General features: G+C 39.4%; 1 protein-coding gene across 2 annotated transcripts in view; it reads left to right on the top strand.

Annotated features, from left to right (window-relative positions):
* The first annotated feature begins 4,453 nt into the window (after window positions 1-4,453).
* LOC122666153 (WAT1-related protein At4g19185) overlaps window positions 4,454-19,693 on the top strand; it is a 49,033-nt gene continuing 33,793 nt past the window's right edge. For both annotated transcript variants that reach the window (XM_043862280.1, XM_043862279.1), the window contains exons 1-4: window positions 4,454-4,819; window positions 6,360-6,422; window positions 6,551-6,667; window positions 6,793-7,078. In XM_043862280.1, coding sequence (XP_043718215.1) covers window positions 4,626-4,819; window positions 6,360-6,422; window positions 6,551-6,667; window positions 6,793-7,078 — 660 coding nt within the window. In that variant the 5' untranslated portion in view covers window positions 4,454-4,625. The remainder of the gene's footprint in view (window positions 4,820-6,359; window positions 6,423-6,550; window positions 6,668-6,792; window positions 7,079-19,693) is intronic.

The following is a 19,693-nucleotide window of genomic DNA, read 5'->3' as shown; positions in this document are numbered from 1 at the left end:
TTCATTTTCGGTCTAAAGTAGATCGGGTGGGTCATTTTTGGTCATTTGGGTTCATTTCTGTACTTTTTTGGGTTTGGGATTTTCTTAAAAGTGTACTTATCTCTTATTAGATGTGTGGATGCGATGTTGGGGGTAGTGACTGTCGAATCGATTCAAATTTTGACATATGTTCATTTTCGGTTTAAACCAAACTGGGTGGGTCGTTTGGAGTTATTTGGGGTCATTTCTGTACTTTTTTCAGTTTGGGATTTTCTAAAAAGTGTCCTTATCTCTTCTTATTAGACGTGTGGATGCGATTTTGATGGTCATGACCTTCGAATCGATACCTATTTCGACTTATGTTCATTTTCGGATTAAACCAGACCAGGTGGGCCGTTTGGTGTTATTTGGGGGCATTTCTGTACTTTTTTTGGTTTGGCATTTTCTAAAAAGTGTCATTATCTCTTATTAGACGTGTGGAAGCGATGTTGAGGGTTGTGACCTTTGAATCGATACCTATTTCGAAATATGTTCATTTTCGGTTTAAACCAGACTGGGAGGGTCGTTTGGGGTTATTTGTGGGCACTTCTGTACTATTTTTGGTTTGCGATTTTCTTAAAAGTGTCCTTATATCATTTTAGACGTGTGGATGTGATGTTGAGGGTTGTGACCTTTGAATCGATACCTATTTTGACATATGTTCATTTGCGGTCTGAAGCAGACCAGGTGGGTTGTTTGGTGTTATTTGGGGGCATTTCTATACTTTTTTGGGTTTGGGATTTTCTGAAAAGTGTCCTTATCTCTTATTAGACGAGTGGATGCGATATTGAGGGTCGTGACCTTTGAATCGATACCCATTTCGACATATATTCATTTTCGGTTTTAAACAGCCCGGGTGGGTCGTTTGGGATTATTTGGGGGCATTTCAGTACTTTTTTGGGTTTGGGATTTTCTTAAAAGTGTCCTTATCTCTTCTTATTAGACGTTTGGATGCGATGTTGAGGGTCATGACCTTCTAATCGATACCTATGTCGATATATGTTCATTTTTCGTTTAAACCAGACCAGGTGGGTCATTTGGTGTTATTTGGTGGCATTTTTGTACTTTTTTAGGTTTGGCATTTTCTAAAAAGTGTCCTTATCTCTTATTAGACGTGTGGATGCGATGTTGAGGGTCGTGACCATCGATACGATACCCATTTTAACATATGTTCATTTTCGATTTAAAGCAGACCGGGTGGGTTGTTTGGGGTTATTTGGGGTACTTCTATACTTTTAACAGTTTGTGATTTTCAAAAAACTGTCCTTATCTCTTATTAGACGTGTGGATGTGATGTTGAGGGTTGTGGCTTTCGAATCGATACCTATTTCGACATATGTTCATTTTCGGTCTAAAGCAGATCGGGTGGGTCGTTTGGGGTTATTTGGGGGTATTTCTGCATTTTTTGGGTTTGGGATTTTCTAAAAAGTGTCAGTATCTCTTATTAGACGAGTGGATGCGATGTTGAGGGTCATGAGCTTCGAATCAATACATATTTTGACATATGTTCTTTTTTGATTTAAACCAGACCGGGTGGGTCGTTTGGGTTTATTTGGGGGCACTTTTGAACTTTTTTCGTTTTACGATTTTCTATAAAGTGTCCTTTTCTCTTATTAGACGTGTGGATGTGATGTTTTGGGTTGCGACCTTCGAATTGATACCTATTTCAACATCTGTTCATTTTCGGTCTAAAGCAGACTGGGTGGGTCATTTTTGGTTATTTGGTGCATTTCTGTACTTTTTTGGGTTTGCGATTTTCTTAAATGTGTCCTTATCTCTTATTAGACGTGTGGATGCGATGTTAGGGGTAGTGACCGTCGAATCGATACCAATTTTGACATATGTTCATTTTCGATTTAAACCAAACTGGATGGGTCGTTTGGAGTTATTTGGGAGCATTTCTGTACTTTTTTGGGTTTGGGAATTTCGGGGTTGTAGAATTTGTTGTCGGTGCCATTGGTGCTCGAGGGATACACTCTAAGTATGCTAGTTTGGAATACCCAGACTGCTACCTCCAGCTAGTATTTATAGGAAAACTAGGATTTAGGTCAGATGGGCTAATTACTAGATTGTCCCTCACAGTCTGAGTATTAATACAAGTAGGATTATATTAGAACATATGAAGGGATATTACATAAATACCCTTACATTTTTATCCCCTCAAGTTCAAATCGCCCAGTGCTCAGGGTGAGAACATCGGATGCAGAAGCAGTAAGGTGAGTGATAGAGGAGAGTAGATGAGAGCAGCAGTGTGGTAATGCCGCCGTCGCAGCAGCGTGAGAGGATGAGGAAGGAGGTTATCTTGAAAATTTTTTCAATTTCAATTGTGTTTTCCTTTAATTTGGTCATTTTAAACTTTAATTTTGGTAGATTTTTCTTAGAAAGACATTTTGGTCATTAGATTCCCTGAAAATAACGTCTAATGTCCCAACTTAACGGATTGGACCAAAATGCTACAAAGTTTTGAAAGTAGGGGGGAATTTATAATTAGAAAAGTTATGGGGGGCATTTGGACAAATGGGCATTTTTAGGGGGCATTTGTCAAAAACCCAAGGTTTAATGATGTGGCCAAAGGTATAAAAAAGTGGTTACAACCATCCCAAGCCATTGCATTCCCCAATAATTTTCTGAGCACCTCAATTTACAAGGTATGTGATTTTATTACTACTTTTACATGGGATTACCAGATGCTTTTTAATACTTTTCCTCCATACTTTATCTTTGAAATTTCCAAAGTGTGCATTTCAGACTCTGATAGGATTAGTGGAAATGCTCCTTTTAAAAATTAGGGACGTTCTCCGCTCGACAAGCTGCCATTTATTTGCATTTCCCTTTACAAAATAAACCGATTCTTTCCAAATGGTGGCGTTTTTTCTGAAAACTTAAAATTCATCCGAAATTTAAGATGTTTTTTTGGCGTGTCTTACATGCAGGTTTACTTGTCAAGGATACTATCTCACATTGGATGCCGATCGAGCCTACATGTATTCTCTGTGGTGCTTGTGATGAAATCCACTGGCATCTTTTTCTATCTTGTGCATGGACTAAGCGTGTCTGGGCATCTGGGCCCCTCGGCCTGAGAATAGAGCACCTTAGCAGCCCCTCTATTGCACAACTCTGTGCTTCCCTTCTCAACTCTAAAGCCCTAGATTTCCCTTCAACTACTTATTTTTTCTCTCTCTTTATTTTAACTTGTTATATGGGATGTAAGAAACAAGGTGTCTCGTGGTCTAGCCAAGGCTAATCCACACGTTGTGTTGTCAAATATTTCTCAATGGATGCATGACTTAAATTTATGTCCTCCAACTTTAAATGCACCTAACTTAGCTCACGATATGGACACAATGGACTCCTGTTTTCACCCATGTGCCTAACCAAGAAGTATATTCCTAGTTCACTACTGTGCAGGCCTTTCTGAACCATCAATGGGACTAACTGGATGGGGTTATAGCTTTTTGTTAGATGGCCAAAGTCTTTTAACATCTGCAGGAATTTTGTGTTCATCCGATCCAAAGGAGGTTGAGCTGACAGGAATCTTGTAGGGTGGAAACACGCTCTCAAGGAGGGAATCCATCTTAAAGAGATTTGGATCTCTAATTATAGCTTTAGCGGAATCTTACAAGGAGGAGGGAAGATGTGTATACCTTGGAATTTGGTTTCGGCCTTTTTTGAACTCGTTGAACTCACTTCAAACTTTTCTGCTGTACCCATCTCCTTTCAACACAACTAATGGACAGCTTCCTTAAGATCCCTAGCCCAGAATACAGTTAGGACCAACACTCTTTTCCCCCCCTTTTTATATGATGTACAGACGTTTCTCTTATCTTAATCTAATGCCGTATCTTTTTCATCAAAAAAAAAAAAAAGAGGTTACAAAAGTATATTGTAACCAGGTTGGTTACAAATAGATTTATCCTTTTATAATTACCGAGGGAAGGGAGGGGGGTGGGGTAGGAATCGTTATCCTCTATGGTTCCTTGATCGGTGCGGTTCCCTAGTTCCTCTCAGAAGAAGGGGGTGGGACCCACCCGAGGCACCTGAACACTCTGCTCGGGTGAGGTCCACCCCCCTCTTGTGAGAGGAACTAGGGAACCGCACCGGTCAGGAACCGTAGGCAAAAATTCGTGGAGCAGGGGATATGTGGAAAATTATCTCCTCCAGTTCCCCAGTCCCCTAACAAAGGGGCGTAATGACCATCCTACCCCTACAACTTGGCGGGCAGGGCACTGGAATCTGGAGGGGATAAAGGTCCGGAATTTTATTAGATATTGGGAGGTTCATTGCGTCTTCTCTGGTGAAGTGGTGAGTGGTAAAAGCGTGGCTATGAAGAATTGGTGCGGGATAAACTCGGTTGAAACTTGAAACATTCAGATTCCTTCCTCGAAAACTAAGAAAAACAAGAAGAAGACCGATCCATAGCAGCTAGAGCAGTAGTGAAAGATACAAGGGGAGTAGTAGTGAGATCAAATTATCAATTCATTATGGTGTCGCTAATTTGATTCAACGAACTGTTGGTTCATCTCTTCATCAAAGTCCAAAGATCACTGGAAGGAAGTGAAGAAGCAGGTTTATATATGTATATGAGAGTATAGGGGAGATTCAGGAAGATGGCAGGAGTCGGTGGAGGAAGTGATATTGGGAAGGCCCATACAGCCATGGCCTTGGTGCAGTTATTTAATGGAGGATATCATGTCATTACAAAGGTCGCTTTGAACGTGGGGATGAATCAGATCGTCTTCTGCGTCTGCCGTGATGTCCTCGCCCTCTCCATCCTCGCCCCTGTCGCCTACCTCCGTGAAAAGTTAGCCCCATTCTCTCTCTCTCTCTCTCTCCACAATGATCTTTACTTTCAAGCTCTGTAGATGACGCAATTAGGGTATTTTCTCTCAGTTGTTATTATTATTGTCTTGAAAATAATAGAATTATCTTATTTGTTCAAAATCAGTTTCTCCCAGTTTAAAATGTTGGGGGATTATCTTTTCATTTTTCAACTTCAAAAACCGAAAGCCAGAAACGAAAAAGGACCCTACCTCTCATCAACTGATCAAACTGAATTTTAATCCATGCTTGAATACCAATTTGAAAATGAGAACAAACAGAGAATTGATATGAATTTTTCATGTATATTATGCTTTTGGAATTTATGTACATTTTGTAAAGCAATAGAGTAAATAGCTGAAATTTGGGGGTGTTTGCACCAAAAAAAAAACACAGATCTTTCTAGTTAGGTTTGGGTTATTAGTATCCCCCCCTCCCTCTTTTTCTTTTTTCCCTTCATAGAAGGAAGCCGGGAAAAAAACCTCATGAAAGGACCGTAGAATAGCCCATAGGCACTTTCAAGCTAATTTCTCCCTGTTCATCAATCATCTTAACAGGCCCCTGATTCCATCGAGGAATGTAATCCATGAACATACAGCATCCTCAAAGATGAAAAATAAAAGAACATAAACATATTAAACCCGCAAAATGTTAAACCTAAAGTACAACGCATACAGTTTAGAACGTAAGATGAAAATTTCACTCATTAATTCTTCTTTTGTTTAGAGGGCGGACCTTGACGCAACGGTAAGGTTGCTCCATTGCAACCTAGTAGTCGTGGGTCTGAGTCGGGAAACACATCTCTCCGCGAAGCGGGGGTAAGGTTGCGTACATTATGACCCTCCCCAACATAGTTGTCAAGGCGCCTTGGTTGACTTGGGTGCCTTGGTCCCCTAGGCGGGCGCCTTGGATGCCTTGGTTGCCTACTTGGTTTCGCTTTGCTTTTGGCCCCTCTCCAATGCCTAGGGTCGCCTAGACTCCGCAACAACTATGCTCTCCAGACCCCACAGTTGCGGAAGCCTTGTGCACTTGGTACGCCCTTTCTTTAATTTTTCTTTTGTTTGACTTGCATTGAAACCATGAACTTCTGACTAGCAATGAGTGTCATATTACTTCAATACATTTGAGTTTTTTTTTTCCTCCTTCTGACGGATAATTTGTGTGGCAATAGTTTAGGATTTTTGTATCCATGGGATTAATAATTGTTTTTGACATTGTCATACTATTTATGTTTTACTTGCCAAGGTCTTTCTCATAGGAATGTTTGTCAGTGGTAACCCATAGCAGAAAACGCTCAAGAAGAATCACATTGCCACATGTCTAATACTTACTCTTATTTTATCTTGGCTTTAGTGCATGCATTGTAGCTTCTTAATCTACGTCTTGTTCCTTATGGTAAGCAGAGAAGAGGATGTGAGAACTTTGTTTATCGTGTCTCCTTTTGCTGCCATAATGTGTTTTCTTAACATCTCAAAAGCTAAAAGTGTAGTGTTGTGATGCCATCTGTGTTTCTTCTTTTTCAGAAGGGTTCGACTGCCATTAACTGGACGCCTTCTTATGTCATTTTTTTTCCTTGGTTTGACTGGGTAAGGCTAAGTCTGTACAAGTTAAACTTGTTCATTATGTTGCTTTCATTGTAATGGTTCGGACTGAGAAGTTGTGATCTCAGCAAATATATAGAGCTTTGGTTGCTAACCTATTTAGTCATGTGTAGGATCTTCGGAAACCAGCTTTTATTCATTATTGGTCTTAGCTACACAAATCCCACTTATGCTGCTGCTATTCAGCCTTCAATACCAGTTTTTACGTTCATCTTGGCTGTATTAATGGGGTGAGTTTAATTGTTTTGTACATTTCTCTGATTCAGTGATGTCTTAGTTTTCTTTTGCCTTTCTTGCATGTTTTGGTACCACAAGGGGAAAAGGAAAATTTTACTGTTACATCATGTCAATGCAGAACAGAAACAGTGAATTTGCTGAGAATTGAAGGTCAGGTGAAGGTTGGTGGCACCCTTGTCTGTGTTTCAGGTGCAGTACTGATGGTTCTATTTAGGGGTCCTGCTGTGTTTGGATATGGAGTGATGGATATTTCAGGATTAAGCGAGATAAGTGCAAGGGCTCAACCAGAGCCTGCTGGGTGGTTGATATATAATTTGCTGGAGTTTGGGCTAGAACGGTGGCATGTTGGTATGTTATGCTTAATAGGGAATTGTATGTGCATGGCAACTTATCTAGCCATACAGGTATTACATCCATTATATTTAAGCATTCAGTGCTTTCAATTAAGATATTCTCTTGTTTAGCTTCAGGTTAGGATCACTATTCTGGGGCTAGATGGGTTTAGGTCACTGTTGCTTACCATTTCCTAAGTATCATTTCAATTTACCATCAGAAAAGAATTATATTTGTGTCAATTTTGTTCAGGTAGTTAGTTTGGATTAACTTCTAGCTTATTACATCAGATAGATTTCTTGTGAGGATGTTGATGTAGTGCAATCGAGAGATTAAACACATGATGGTTTAATTCATTAAATGGTCATATGAAAGTGTTTGCTTTTGTTATCGAGAATATGGGACTCTCGCTAATACCGATAGGAGAAAGGAAAGGAGCTGTTTTGTCCTATTTTATTTATTTAGTTCTGTGGGTATTTTACTGTTATACCCTTTGTGATGTTTATTTAATGAAGTTCCAAGGGAAGAGAGCTTTAACTCTTCTCTCCCAAAACAACACTATTGTGTTTCTCTCTCTCTCTCTTGTTTTCTCTTCTTCTCCCTCTTATTTTTCTGCTGTTATTTATATGGTATCAGAACTATAGGCACTGCTACAGCTCTCTACGATTATTGTAGTCTCTTCTATCAAGGCATCTATCGACATTGAGGTGGTGATTTCGGATTAGAGGTTTTGCGGCTTCTTATTTATTTCGTTTGAAGGGGTACAGCACCCTATGCTGTGTTTCTGGACTGTTTAGAGACTAGTTCATGATCTAAAGTAAGAACTAGGTCTCTCTTTATGTTTTTTGGTGGTTTATGGAGTGAAGATTGACTTGGAATTGGAGGAGCATCTATCGGCAGCACCCTGTCAGGGTATTGAGATCGATTTTTCCCAGGGAGAATAATCGATTTTTTGGTGGAGCCTTTGGAATCTGTTTTTGTGTTTGCTGGATTTTTTGGAGCTTGCTTGATGCAATTAGGTGTAGGTTTAATTAGGGAAAATAATGTAATTTTCCTTTTTTTTTTTTATATTTATTTTTATCTTGTTAGAATCGATAGTAGCAAGTTAGAGCCATGGTACAAAATCTCGCGATATTTCGCTGAAATATCGCCATATTTTGTATATCTCGAGTAGTCCGAGAAGAGAGCATACCGAAATGGAAAAATACCATATTTCGTCGATATCTCGTGATATATCGACGATATATCGTGGACTCACGAGATATCGATGAAATATCAAAATCTAACTTAAAGTGTCACGTGAGCCGGCCCATATATTAACATATTTCGAATATCGACCGAGACCTTCTATAGCTTAGAAATTCCACCATTTTCCCTCTTCTTCTACTCTTCCAAGTTCTAATCCAAGACTCCAAGCATTGTTCAAGCACTTTGTTAACGGATTGTCGCCGGAAAACACATCAGAGGCTCATCTAAGCACATCCTACAAGCCTTTTTTTACTATTTAAGGTAAATCCTTTTCCTTTAAAATTATTTTTTTGAAAATACTATGTACTAGAGTTGTTGGATGGTGATGAAATTTATATACGTTAGACACTGGAGGCCGATCTACAACCTCATGGTGTCGAAATTTTTTTTACATATGTATTTTATATTTTATATTTTCTGGTTTTAAAAATTGATTTTCCTACAACTAAAATAAGAAAAAATTAGGGGTAATATAACTTAGATGGGGATCAATTAAATATATGCGGCTTCACGGTGCCGAACTTATTTTTCTGCCCATAAATAATTATTTTTATTAATAGAAATTAAGAAAAATATTAAAAAAAAAGAAGAAATAAATAAGGAAAAATATGAGTTTTAGGTTTGAAAAATCATGAAAAAATATGAAAGTAATTTCTACATGTTTTGAAATGCATTAGATATATATTATGTTTAATAATTTTCGGTTTGTTGTGTTCGGTCAATATTTATATTAAAATTATATATAAAAAATTATTTTTAATTATGAGAAAAATATAAAGGTTAGGGGAAAAATATTAAATAGCTATGCAATTGTTTTAGTATTCTAAAAGTCTCAATTGAAGTGCTTCTACATTAATTTTTAATTATTTGTTTTACTTACATTGTAGTAAACAAGTATTATTATGGCGGATCGTGAAAGACAACGTGCGAAGGGCAAGCAAAAGGTAGGGGAAAGTAGTCAACAGAGCCGGCAGAGGGAGCAAAGAGAACAAAGAGAACAGAGAGAACAGAGGCCAGCCAGTCAGCATAGGGGTGACATTGCATGGTTATATGGCACTCCAATTGATGGGGATAAGAGAAAATCCCAATGTAACTATTGTTACATGCAGTTTTTGGGAGGTAGGTCAAGCAACATCTGACTGGAGGATCTAAAGATGTTGTAGGTTGCCATATGGCACCTGTGCAAATAGCTAGGGAGATTGGTGAGAGTTTGAGGTAAAAGAAGAAGAGGAAGGCTGACAAGTTGAGAATAAGGGAATAACTTGAGGATACAGTGAGGAATTCAATGGGAGGAGGAGGACAATACCATGATGATGATGACTCCTCTGATGATGATGAGGACATTGCAGTACCTGATGATATACAAACAGCAGAGGAGGCTAGGGACTTTCAACGGACGGTTTCAAGGAGTAGAGTTAGTTTTAAAGATGATCAGCAGAGACAGAGAGTAGGGGATAGTGGAGGAGTTGGCACATCTGAAGGTTCTAGATTTTTCAATCATTTTAAAAGATCACAAAGTGTGAAGGCAGCCCCAACACCTCTACCAGTACTAGTACTACCATCAACATCAGATCCTAAACTACATAGGAAGAAAGGAAGTAGTCAACCAAGAATCAAAGGAGCATGGAAGATGATGAATGGGTTAGTTAAAGAGTCAATAGCTAAATGGATGCAATACCATACCATCCCAACAAACACTGCAAAAGGCCTCCATTATGATACTATGATTGATACAATTGCAGAGGCTGGCCCAAGGTTCAAGGGCCCCACCCCATATGAGGTAATGAATGTTTATCTACCTCAACAAAAGTCTAAGATTGATGAGTACATTGGGGAGATGAGGAGTATGTGGGAGACATATGGGGTGACTGTAATGACAGATCAATGGATTGGGCCTATAAGAAAGTCCATCATCAATTTTATGGTTTATTGTAATGGGAGGATAGTTTTCCCTCAAATCTGTAGATGCATCCAAAGAGATAAAGGATGTAAAATACATTTACAAATTGTTAAAGGAAGTAGTTGAAAAAGATGTGGGAATTGAGAACGTTGTCCAGATTGTAACGGACAACGGAAGCAACTTCAAGTTGGCCGGTGAGAAGATGATGAACAACAGTAGGTACTGGGTCTTCTAGACTCCTTGTGCAACCCATTGCATTGATCTAATGCTAAAAGGGAGAAAGTTAAAGTTGGTGAAGACTGTGGTTGAAAGTGCAAGATAAGTCGCCAACTTTGTATACAACCACTCCTTTGCACTCAATCTATTGAGGGAAAAATGTGAGGGTGGCTTGGTGAGGCCAGGCATCACAAGATTTGCTACCAACTACATTGCCCTAAAAAACATTGAGACAAAGAAGGCCGGGCTGAGAAGTATGTTTGCTTCTGAGGAGTGGTTTAGATGGAAGAGTTTCAATACTACAAGTGGAAGGGAAGCACAAGCAACCATGTCATTTGAGGACTTCTGGATAAAATTAAGCAAAGTGGTGAAAGTTTTGGAACCATTAGTTAAAGTTCTACATATAGCTGACTCTGCTCTCAAGGGCCCTACCATGCCAGTCCTATATGCTGCAATGGACTTGATGAAAGATAGTGTTTATAGTGTGGCTCCTCGCAGTAGCAAACACTTTTTGGATATCATCAATGCTCACTGGGAGAATCAACTTATGCATTCAGTGCATAAGGCTAGTGAGTAAATTTGTTTATGTAACTAATTCATAGTATTACTATTTACTAATTACCAATGCATTTGACAATATCTCATTTCTATATGTCAAATTTCAGCATACTACTTGAACCCCAAGTATCAATATAATAATAGGCTTGGGTTGGAAACTCAACTTATTGATGCTGTGAAACAAGTAGTGAAGAAGTTGGAGCCAGATGGTCAACTACAAGCTATTTGCAACAATGAGGTGAGTCTTAGAATTCATTTGGAATATAATTAGTAAGTAGTAATTAGTAATTACTAATTAGTAATAAGTAATTACTAATTTTCCACATGGGTGTAGATGAAGATGTTTAGGGATGCATTAGAAAGTTTTGGAGCCGATGCTGCAATACAAGGTAGAGCACGCGATGATGCTAGTACTCAATTCAATATCTAATTCTTTTAAGTTTTAAATTATATATGTATTGAAAGTTGAAATTTGAAACAACATTTGACACATGTCTTTGTTTGTTGTAAACTTGTAATGCAGCTGATTGGTGGGTGTTGTATGGAGAATCGGCTGAGAATTTAAGGAGAATAGCAATCAAGGTTCTTACCCAAACATGTTCCGCATCTGGCTGTGAGCATGGTACAAAATTTCGCGATATATCGCCGATACTGAAATTTTGCCAAAATTTCAGTAAATGAAATTTCGATAATTTCGACACTACCGAGACGAGATGGGCTTCCGAAATGAAAAAAGTTCAAATTTTGGCAAAATTTCGGTATATTTCGGTATATTTCGTAGAATTACTGTGAATTGAGCAGTATATCTCGGTAAATTTCGGAACATTTCGGTATATTTCGGTAAATTTCGTAGAAATACTGTGTATTGAGTTTTGAACTATTGACTATTATGAAGTTTATGAGTTATGACTTATGCACTTATGACTTTATGAGTTTAAACTTTAAAGTTTAAACTAAAGGCTACATTTGACTTTATTTTTGTTTCATTACTTTGTTTAAATTTCTTATTTTGTCTTTTAGTACTTAAACAATATGTATTTAACTATTTTATACAACAGGGTCCAACCGTATATAGTCAATCAAGGGTGCAAACCCAAAATACCACTTTGAGTTCATTGTTTTTGCAATATGAAGGTTTATATGTGTTTATTTAGCTTAAATAAGGGTATCCATGAAGTATCAGGCCTAGATATGGCCAAATAACCACCGAGATGGATTCCCCAAATATTGTAGAAAAATATAATATTTCGGCGAAATTTCGCAAAATTTCGGATATCTCGGTAGGCCCGAGATACCGATATATCGCGAGATATAGTACTATGATCACACAAGCCTATGTATTTAGAATAAAAGGAATTACAGCATAAAGACCAAAATACCCCTAGCTTAGCTTACTTAACAAGGAGGTACATGAATACAAAGAAACAACTGCAAAAGGACCAGAATACTCCCACGGTATTCTGGTGTATATTATTCAACACTCCCCCTCAAGTTGGAGCAAATATATCAATAATGCTCAACTTGACTAAATTAGGATGAAATAGCTTTCTAGATAATCCCTTAGTGAAAATATTAGCAAGCTGATCAGCAGACTTCACAAAGGGAACCCAAATCAGCCCTTCTTCTAATTTATCCTTGATGAAATGCCTATCCACTTCAATATGCTTGGTGTGATCATCCTGTACCGGGTTATGTGCAATGCTGATTGCAGCCTTGTTGTCATAGTACAACATCATAGGAAGATGAATAGGAACACCAAGATCTTGTAGCAAGCCTTTGAGCCAAAGCAACTCACAAATGCCGTGTGCCATAGCATGAAATTCTGCTTCAGTACTAGAACGAACCACCACATTTTGCTTCTTGCTACGTTAAGTGACAAGATTGCTACCTACAAAAGAATAATACGCAGAGATAGACTTGCGATCTAGAGAATCAGTCCAATCCGCATCAGTATATGCCTCTATTCGTAGGTGACCATGAGAAGACAGGAGAATGCCTTTTCCAGGAGCTGACTTCAAGTAGTGAAGGATACGAAGAACAACCTCCATATGAGAAGAGTAGGGATATGCATAAACTGACTCACAGTACTTATAACAATAGCAATGTCGGGATGTGTGTGTGAGAGATAAATCAACTTCCCTACTAATCTTTGGTACCGGCCTTTATCAACAGGTTCACCCTCTTTGTCCTTGAGACGAACATTAGCCTCCATAGGAGTATCTAAAGAATGACACCCTAACAAACCAGTTTCAGCCAACAAATCTAGGACATACTTCCTTTGGGAGAGAAAGATGCCTTTAGAAGATCTGACAACCTCAATCCCAAGAAAGTGCCGTAGCTTTCTTAGATCTTTAATCTCAAACTCCTGCCCAGGAAAAGTCTTCAACCGGTTGATCTCATCACCATCATTGCCAGTAACCACTATGTCATCAATATAGACTATAAGACCAACCCTCTTTATAAAGAGAGTGTGATCAGCATTACTCTGCCTATAGCTCACAGAAATCATGGCTTTGTGAAACCGGCCAAAACCATGCTCGAGGTAACTGCTTTAGCCCATAAAGTGCACGCTTCAGTTTACACACTTTACCTTGGTTTTTGTCACAAGAGAACCCTGGTGGAATGTCCATATGCACCTCCTCATCCAGTTCTCCATTCAGGAAAGCATTCTTCACATCCAACTGTTGTAATTCCCATCTAAGGTTGACTGCACAGGGTAGCAAAACTCGAACAATATTCAACTTTGCAACAGGGGCAAAGGTCTCCTGGTAATCAATACCGTAGTCTAGGTGAACCCGTTTGCCATGAGTCGTGCCTTATACCTATCCATAGTGCCATCTACCTTCTGTTTCACTACGAACACCTACTTGTATCCAACAGTTCTCTTCCCAGGTGGAAGAACCACAAGCTCCCATGTGTTATTTTTTTTCAAGGCTGCCATTTCTTCCATCATTGCTGCCTTCTATTTTCCATCTGATAGAGCTTGCTGCCAGTTGTTAGGAATGTAAACAGAAGAAAGAGAAGAATCAAAAGCACAAAAGGATGGAGAAAGGGAGTCATAAGAAACAACATGGGATATAGGGTGCTTAGTGTAAGCCCTAACACCTTTGCGAGTAGCAATAGGTAAATCAAGAGAAGAAGTATTACCAGGTGCAGAGGCAGGTTTTGGAACCAGGTTAGACAATTGGATGGGTACTGGTGGTGCTGTGGATTAAAGATACTTATGTTTCCTTGTATAAGTCTGCACATTAGAGTCATCAATCCTCTTCTGAAATTCACTAATGGTTTTCTGAACTCGAGTTTTCTCCCCTTGAATAGGAATGTCAACAACATTATTTGTGATGGTCTCCCCCTGTATAGGAACCTCTCCCCCTAAGGTAGAGGGAGGACTAGGAGTAGAAGGAACAGGAATAGACTCATTGTAAATATACTGCAGGGGAGGCTCTGTGGTCAACACATCTTCATTAACACTCTCCCCCCTGAAGAGGTGGGGACAAATAATAAGAGAGTCTCATGAAATACAACATCCATAATTACCAGGGTACGTCGGGTAGGAGGATAATAGCACTTGCACCCCTTTTGGGTGGCAGAGTATCCTTAAAAAATGCAGCAGAGACCACGGGGATCAAGTTACCAGGGGACCGAGTATCCCTGGCATAACAAACGTAGCCAAACACCCTAGGGGGAACAACAAAAGAAGAAGAGCCAAGTAAGAGCTCGATAGGGGATTTGGAATCAAGAACCCGACTGGGCAGCCTATTAATCAAATAGGCCACAGTGAGGACAACATCGCCCCAATAAAAAGATGAGACATGGCGAGCAAACATCAGTGCTCTTGCCACCTCTAGGAGATTGCAATTTTTCCTCTCAGCCATACCATTCTGGGCTGGAGTATCAACACAACTGGTATGATGTAAAATCCCATGGGCAGTAAGGTATGTTTGGAACTGAACTTCCATATATTCTGTCGCATTATTACTTCTCAAGACTTTGAGAGTAGCATTAAATTGGGTCTGGACTAGCTTGTGAAAATGCTTAAAACATGGAAAAACCTCATTTTTTGTGTGCATCAGGTAGACCCAAGTGAATCAGGAATAACAGTCTATAAAAGTGACATACCACTGATGACCAGAAATAGAAGCTTTTTGACTAGGACCCCACACATCAGTATGAACCACGTGACATAAAGAAGACGACTTTTTTATTAGAAATAGGATAGTTTGAACGTGTCTGTTTGGCCAAGACACAAGGCTCAAAGAAAAAATCTTCCTTATTACAATTTTTTACTAATGCTGGAAATAAATGTGATAAGGTTCCTAAGGGGGGTGTCCTAATCTAGAATGCCATTGGTATAATTCAGAGGAGAAAGATGCAGGTTGACAGAGCTGAGAAGGTAATCTTTCGTAGTAAGAGGTTCACCATCAAGCAGGTACAATCCACCATGCACTTTACCCGATCCAATCGTCTTCCCCGATTCCAGTTCTTGAAAGACAGAATGAGTTGGAAAAAATGTCACTTTGTAATTCAGATTTTTTGTAGTACTACTAATAGATAGAAGGTTAGTAGTGAATTTGGGAATGTGCAACATAAAAGACAAGGAAAAAGAAGCGGAATAGCTAATGGATCCTTTTCCGGAAATAGATAAGTGGGATCCATCAGCTATTTTGACTTTATCCTTACCAGAAGTAGGATTATAGGTATGAAAAAGGCTAGAAGAACCTGTCATGTGATCAATGGCACCGGAGTCTATGATCCATGGAGTGGAGACAACCGATGCACAATGACTAGTAAAGGAAATACCTAAACGTGCAAAATGGGAACCTGATGGAGTGGAGTAACTGGCGGTAGATGTAGTAGAGGCAGCGGAAGTCTGTAACATACTCCTGAAAGCCAGTAGTTCTTCTTGGGAGAGACCAGTTTCAGCAATGGGGGCTATAGCTACACTTTCAATGTGATTAGCCCTGTTTTTAGTTTTACCACGACCACATTTGGCCTCAAAATCAGCAGGCTTCCCATGTAATTTCCAACCTTAGTGTGATATGGTTTGTTGCAATATTCACACTTTATAGGCTCTTTTGCAGGGGCAGCAGCAGAAGCAATACTCTCAGAGGTAGGAGTAGAGTTGGAACCAGCAGCCTATAGGGCTGATCTCTCAATCGTAGGAGTCAACATCATAGCAGCCCTACGTGTCTCTTTAGTATGAACATAAGAAAAGGCCTGCTCCAATGTGGGAAAAGGAACCCTACCAAGAACTTGCACACGAATTGGATCATATTCAGCGTTAAGACCAGCCAAAAAGTTATAAATTTGAATCTGGTCCACATACTTTCGATAGGCAGCAATGTTGGCAGCTGTACAAGGCTGAAAACGAGAGTAGTGATTCAATTGTTTCTGTAAGCTCTTGAGGGCAGCATATATTTGGCGACTGGCAATTCCTTTTGAGTAGTGGTATGGAGTATCTTCCTGATCTCATAAACCTGTGCATCATTCCCCAATTGTCCATATGTTTCCTTGGCAGCAGTTCATATCTGTGTAGCTGTGTCAAGAAGTAGATACTGACTAGAAAGTTCAGGTTGCATACAGTTCAGAACGAAGGACATTACCATAGCATCATTAGCATTCCATCAAGCTTGAAGGGGGCCTCATCAAGGGGCTATATAGAGGTGCCAGTAAGATGGCCAGTAAGTCCTCTTCCAGCCACAATCAAAGAGAGAGATCTGGCCCACATTAGGTAGTTGGAACCATCAAGTTTAATAGCCGCAGCATAAGAGAGGAACTCAGTCCTGGACTGACCATCACCTCCAGAAGTAGCCGAGGTAATGTCAAGAGTCTGGCATGGTGATAGCAGAAGCTTTGCAAAAAAACCAGCAATAGAGATTGAATATGAGGTCGAGAGACCCTCTTAGCAGCAGAAACTTCCTTGAAAAAAATAGACTGTGAAATTGGAGGGTATCACCAACTTCCTTGAAAAAGAATGTATCACCAACTTTCAGTAATGGAAGAAAATTTGGTTTTGAGCGGACGTGATCAGCAGGTTCATTTATTTAAGAATAAACCTGATGATGACCCATTATGGGATACTATTAATGCTAGAATCTTAGGACAGATGCTGAATTCTATGGAAAACTAAATTGTCGATTTGGTGACCCACATTGATATTGTTAAGGAGTTGTGGGAGTATCTTAATGTTTTGTACTCTGGACAAAACAACCTTTCTCGTACTTATGACTTGTCTCAGGAGTTCTACAGGGTTGATCGAAAGGATCGTCCTTTGACCCAATACTTTGTTGATTTTAAGAGGATGTACGAGGAGCTTAATTCCCTACTTCCTATTACTTCTAATGTGGAACAAATGCAAAGTCAGCGGGAGCAACTTTCTGTTATGAGATTTTTGGGAGGACTTGGGAAGGAGTTTGATTTGTTCCGCTCCCATATTCTTGGTGGCGACAAGGTAGCCACACTGTCTGAAACATTTCCAGGGTTCTACGTGTTTCTCATGGGAATATTACTGCTGCTGATACATCAGCTTTGGCCTCTTTTCAACCCAACTGTGGGCCCAATAGTGGGGCTGGTAATGGTGGTAGTGGCAATAGTGGTGGTGGTCATGGACGTGGGGCTGGTTCTAGTAAACCACCTACTTTGGGTACTTAGGGTGCTTCTGATAGTTCAAGTTCGATGAAGACTTGTCACCATTGTGGTCGCCCATGACATATCCAATGCTTTTGTTGGAAACATCATGGCAAACCATCTCAGGAACAGTTTGCCAATTCTGCCACTACTACTGAGTCTATTGTTTCTACATCTCCACAGCCTGAGGGTAAGACTCTGAAGATGTCTAATGAGGAGTATGCTCGATTTACCCAATTCCAGATTTCTTAGTCAGCCTAGCCAACAACTGCCACCGTTGTTCAGACAGGTAATGCCACTGCATGTCTTTCGACTGCTACCTCTCGTCCTTGGATCATTGATTCAGGGGATTTTCATATAACTGGAGTTTCAGGTATAATTCCCTCCTTCCAAACATCCTCATCTAGTGTTATTTTAACTGATGGTTCCTTAGCTAAAGTGACTGATTCTGGTATTGTTCATGTTACACCTCTATCTTTATCTTGAGTTCTATATTTACCTGACCTTCCTTTTAATCTTTTATCTGTTAATCGGTTTACCAAAACCTATAATTATTCTGTGACCTTTTTCTCTGACTTTTGTATGTTTCAGGATCTTACTACGAAGAAGATGATTGGTAGAGGTCATGAGTCGGGGGGGCTTTATGTACTTGAGGACACTTCATTTATGGCGTCACCCTACCAGATTCATTGTCGTTTGGGTCATCCTTCGTTGAAGTGTTTGAAGTTGCTCGATCCACGTTTTCGGTTACTTTCTAGTTTACATTGTGAGTCCTGTCAGTTTGGGAAACTTTACCGTGACTGTTACCCACCTAGAGTCAATAAACGGTCTGACCAACCTTTTTCTTTAGTTCATTCAGATGTATGGGGTCCTTGTCTTGTCGTGTCCAAGTTCGGTTTTCGTCATGTTGTTACCTTTGTTAATGACTATTCTAGGGTCACCTGGCTTTATTTAATGAGAAGTCGTTCAGAATAATTTTCCATCTTTTGTGCCTTTGTGAATGAAGTAAATAATCAATTTCAGACTCCTTTGCGTATTCTTCGTAGTGATAATGCTCAAGAGTATTTTTTTGCTCCCTTTGTTGATTTTATGGTGCAACATGGTATTATTCATCAGTCCTCTTGTTCTGACACTCCACAACAAAATGGTGTGGCCGAGAGGAAGAATAGACATTTACTGGAAGTCACTCGATCTCTTTTATTTGAGATGATAGTGGCTAAACCTTTTTGGCCAGATGTTTTAACTGCGTGTTACCTCATTAACCACATGTCATCTTCTGTTTTACGTGGTGGTATTCCCCTTTCTTTGTTATTTCCTTCTATACCTTTGTTTGTTTTACCACCACGGGTGTTTGGCAGTGTTTGCTTTATTCGTGATCATCGTCCTGGTGTTTCAAAGTTGGATCTCAAAGCTCTTAACTGTATGTTTGTTGGTTATTCCCCTACTCAAAAGGGTTATTGCTGTTATTCTTTTCAGTTGCAAAAATACTTTGTTACTGCTAATGTTTCCTTCTTTGAATCCACTTCCTATGATAGTTCTTCTTTTATTGTGTCTGAGTTGGATGATGATCTTCCCGTTTCTGTTGTTCAATCTATTGTTAACCATGTTCCGCAGACTACCTCAAAATCAACACTCCTCTTATATTTCAACGTCACCAATGGAAAGTATGGAGCCCCTCAACTCAGCTATGTTTGCTCCATCTATTTCTTCGCCAGTTGATCTTGCAACAGGTACTCCTTCTTCTTTAGAACCTCCTTCTGATCTTGATATTCCTATTGCCGTAAATTGAAATCTCGCGATAGCTCGGTATCTTGAGCTGGTTAAGATATCCGAAATATCTGAAATATACCGAAATTTCGCCGAAATATGGTATTTTTTCTACCATATTTCGGCACTCCATTTCAGTGGGTTTTTAGCTATATTAAGGCTTGATACTTCATGTACACCCTTATTTAAGTTAAATAAACACATTTAAACCTTCATATTGCAAAAAAATGAACTCAAAGTAGTGTTTTGGGTTTGCACCCTTGATTGACAGTATACGGTCGGACCTTGATGTATAAATTGTTAAATATACTTTATTTACGAAATATAACGAAATTTCGTAAAATTTCGTCGAGAAATATACCAGAATTTC

Source organism: Telopea speciosissima, chromosome 6 (genome assembly GCF_018873765.1).
Source record: "Telopea speciosissima isolate NSW1024214 ecotype Mountain lineage chromosome 6, Tspe_v1, whole genome shotgun sequence".
In the NCBI taxonomy this organism is placed as follows: domain Eukaryota; kingdom Viridiplantae; phylum Streptophyta; class Magnoliopsida; order Proteales; family Proteaceae; genus Telopea; species Telopea speciosissima.
The sequence above is the reverse complement of the archived record's forward strand: the minus strand, read 5'-3'. Positions and strand labels throughout refer to the sequence as shown.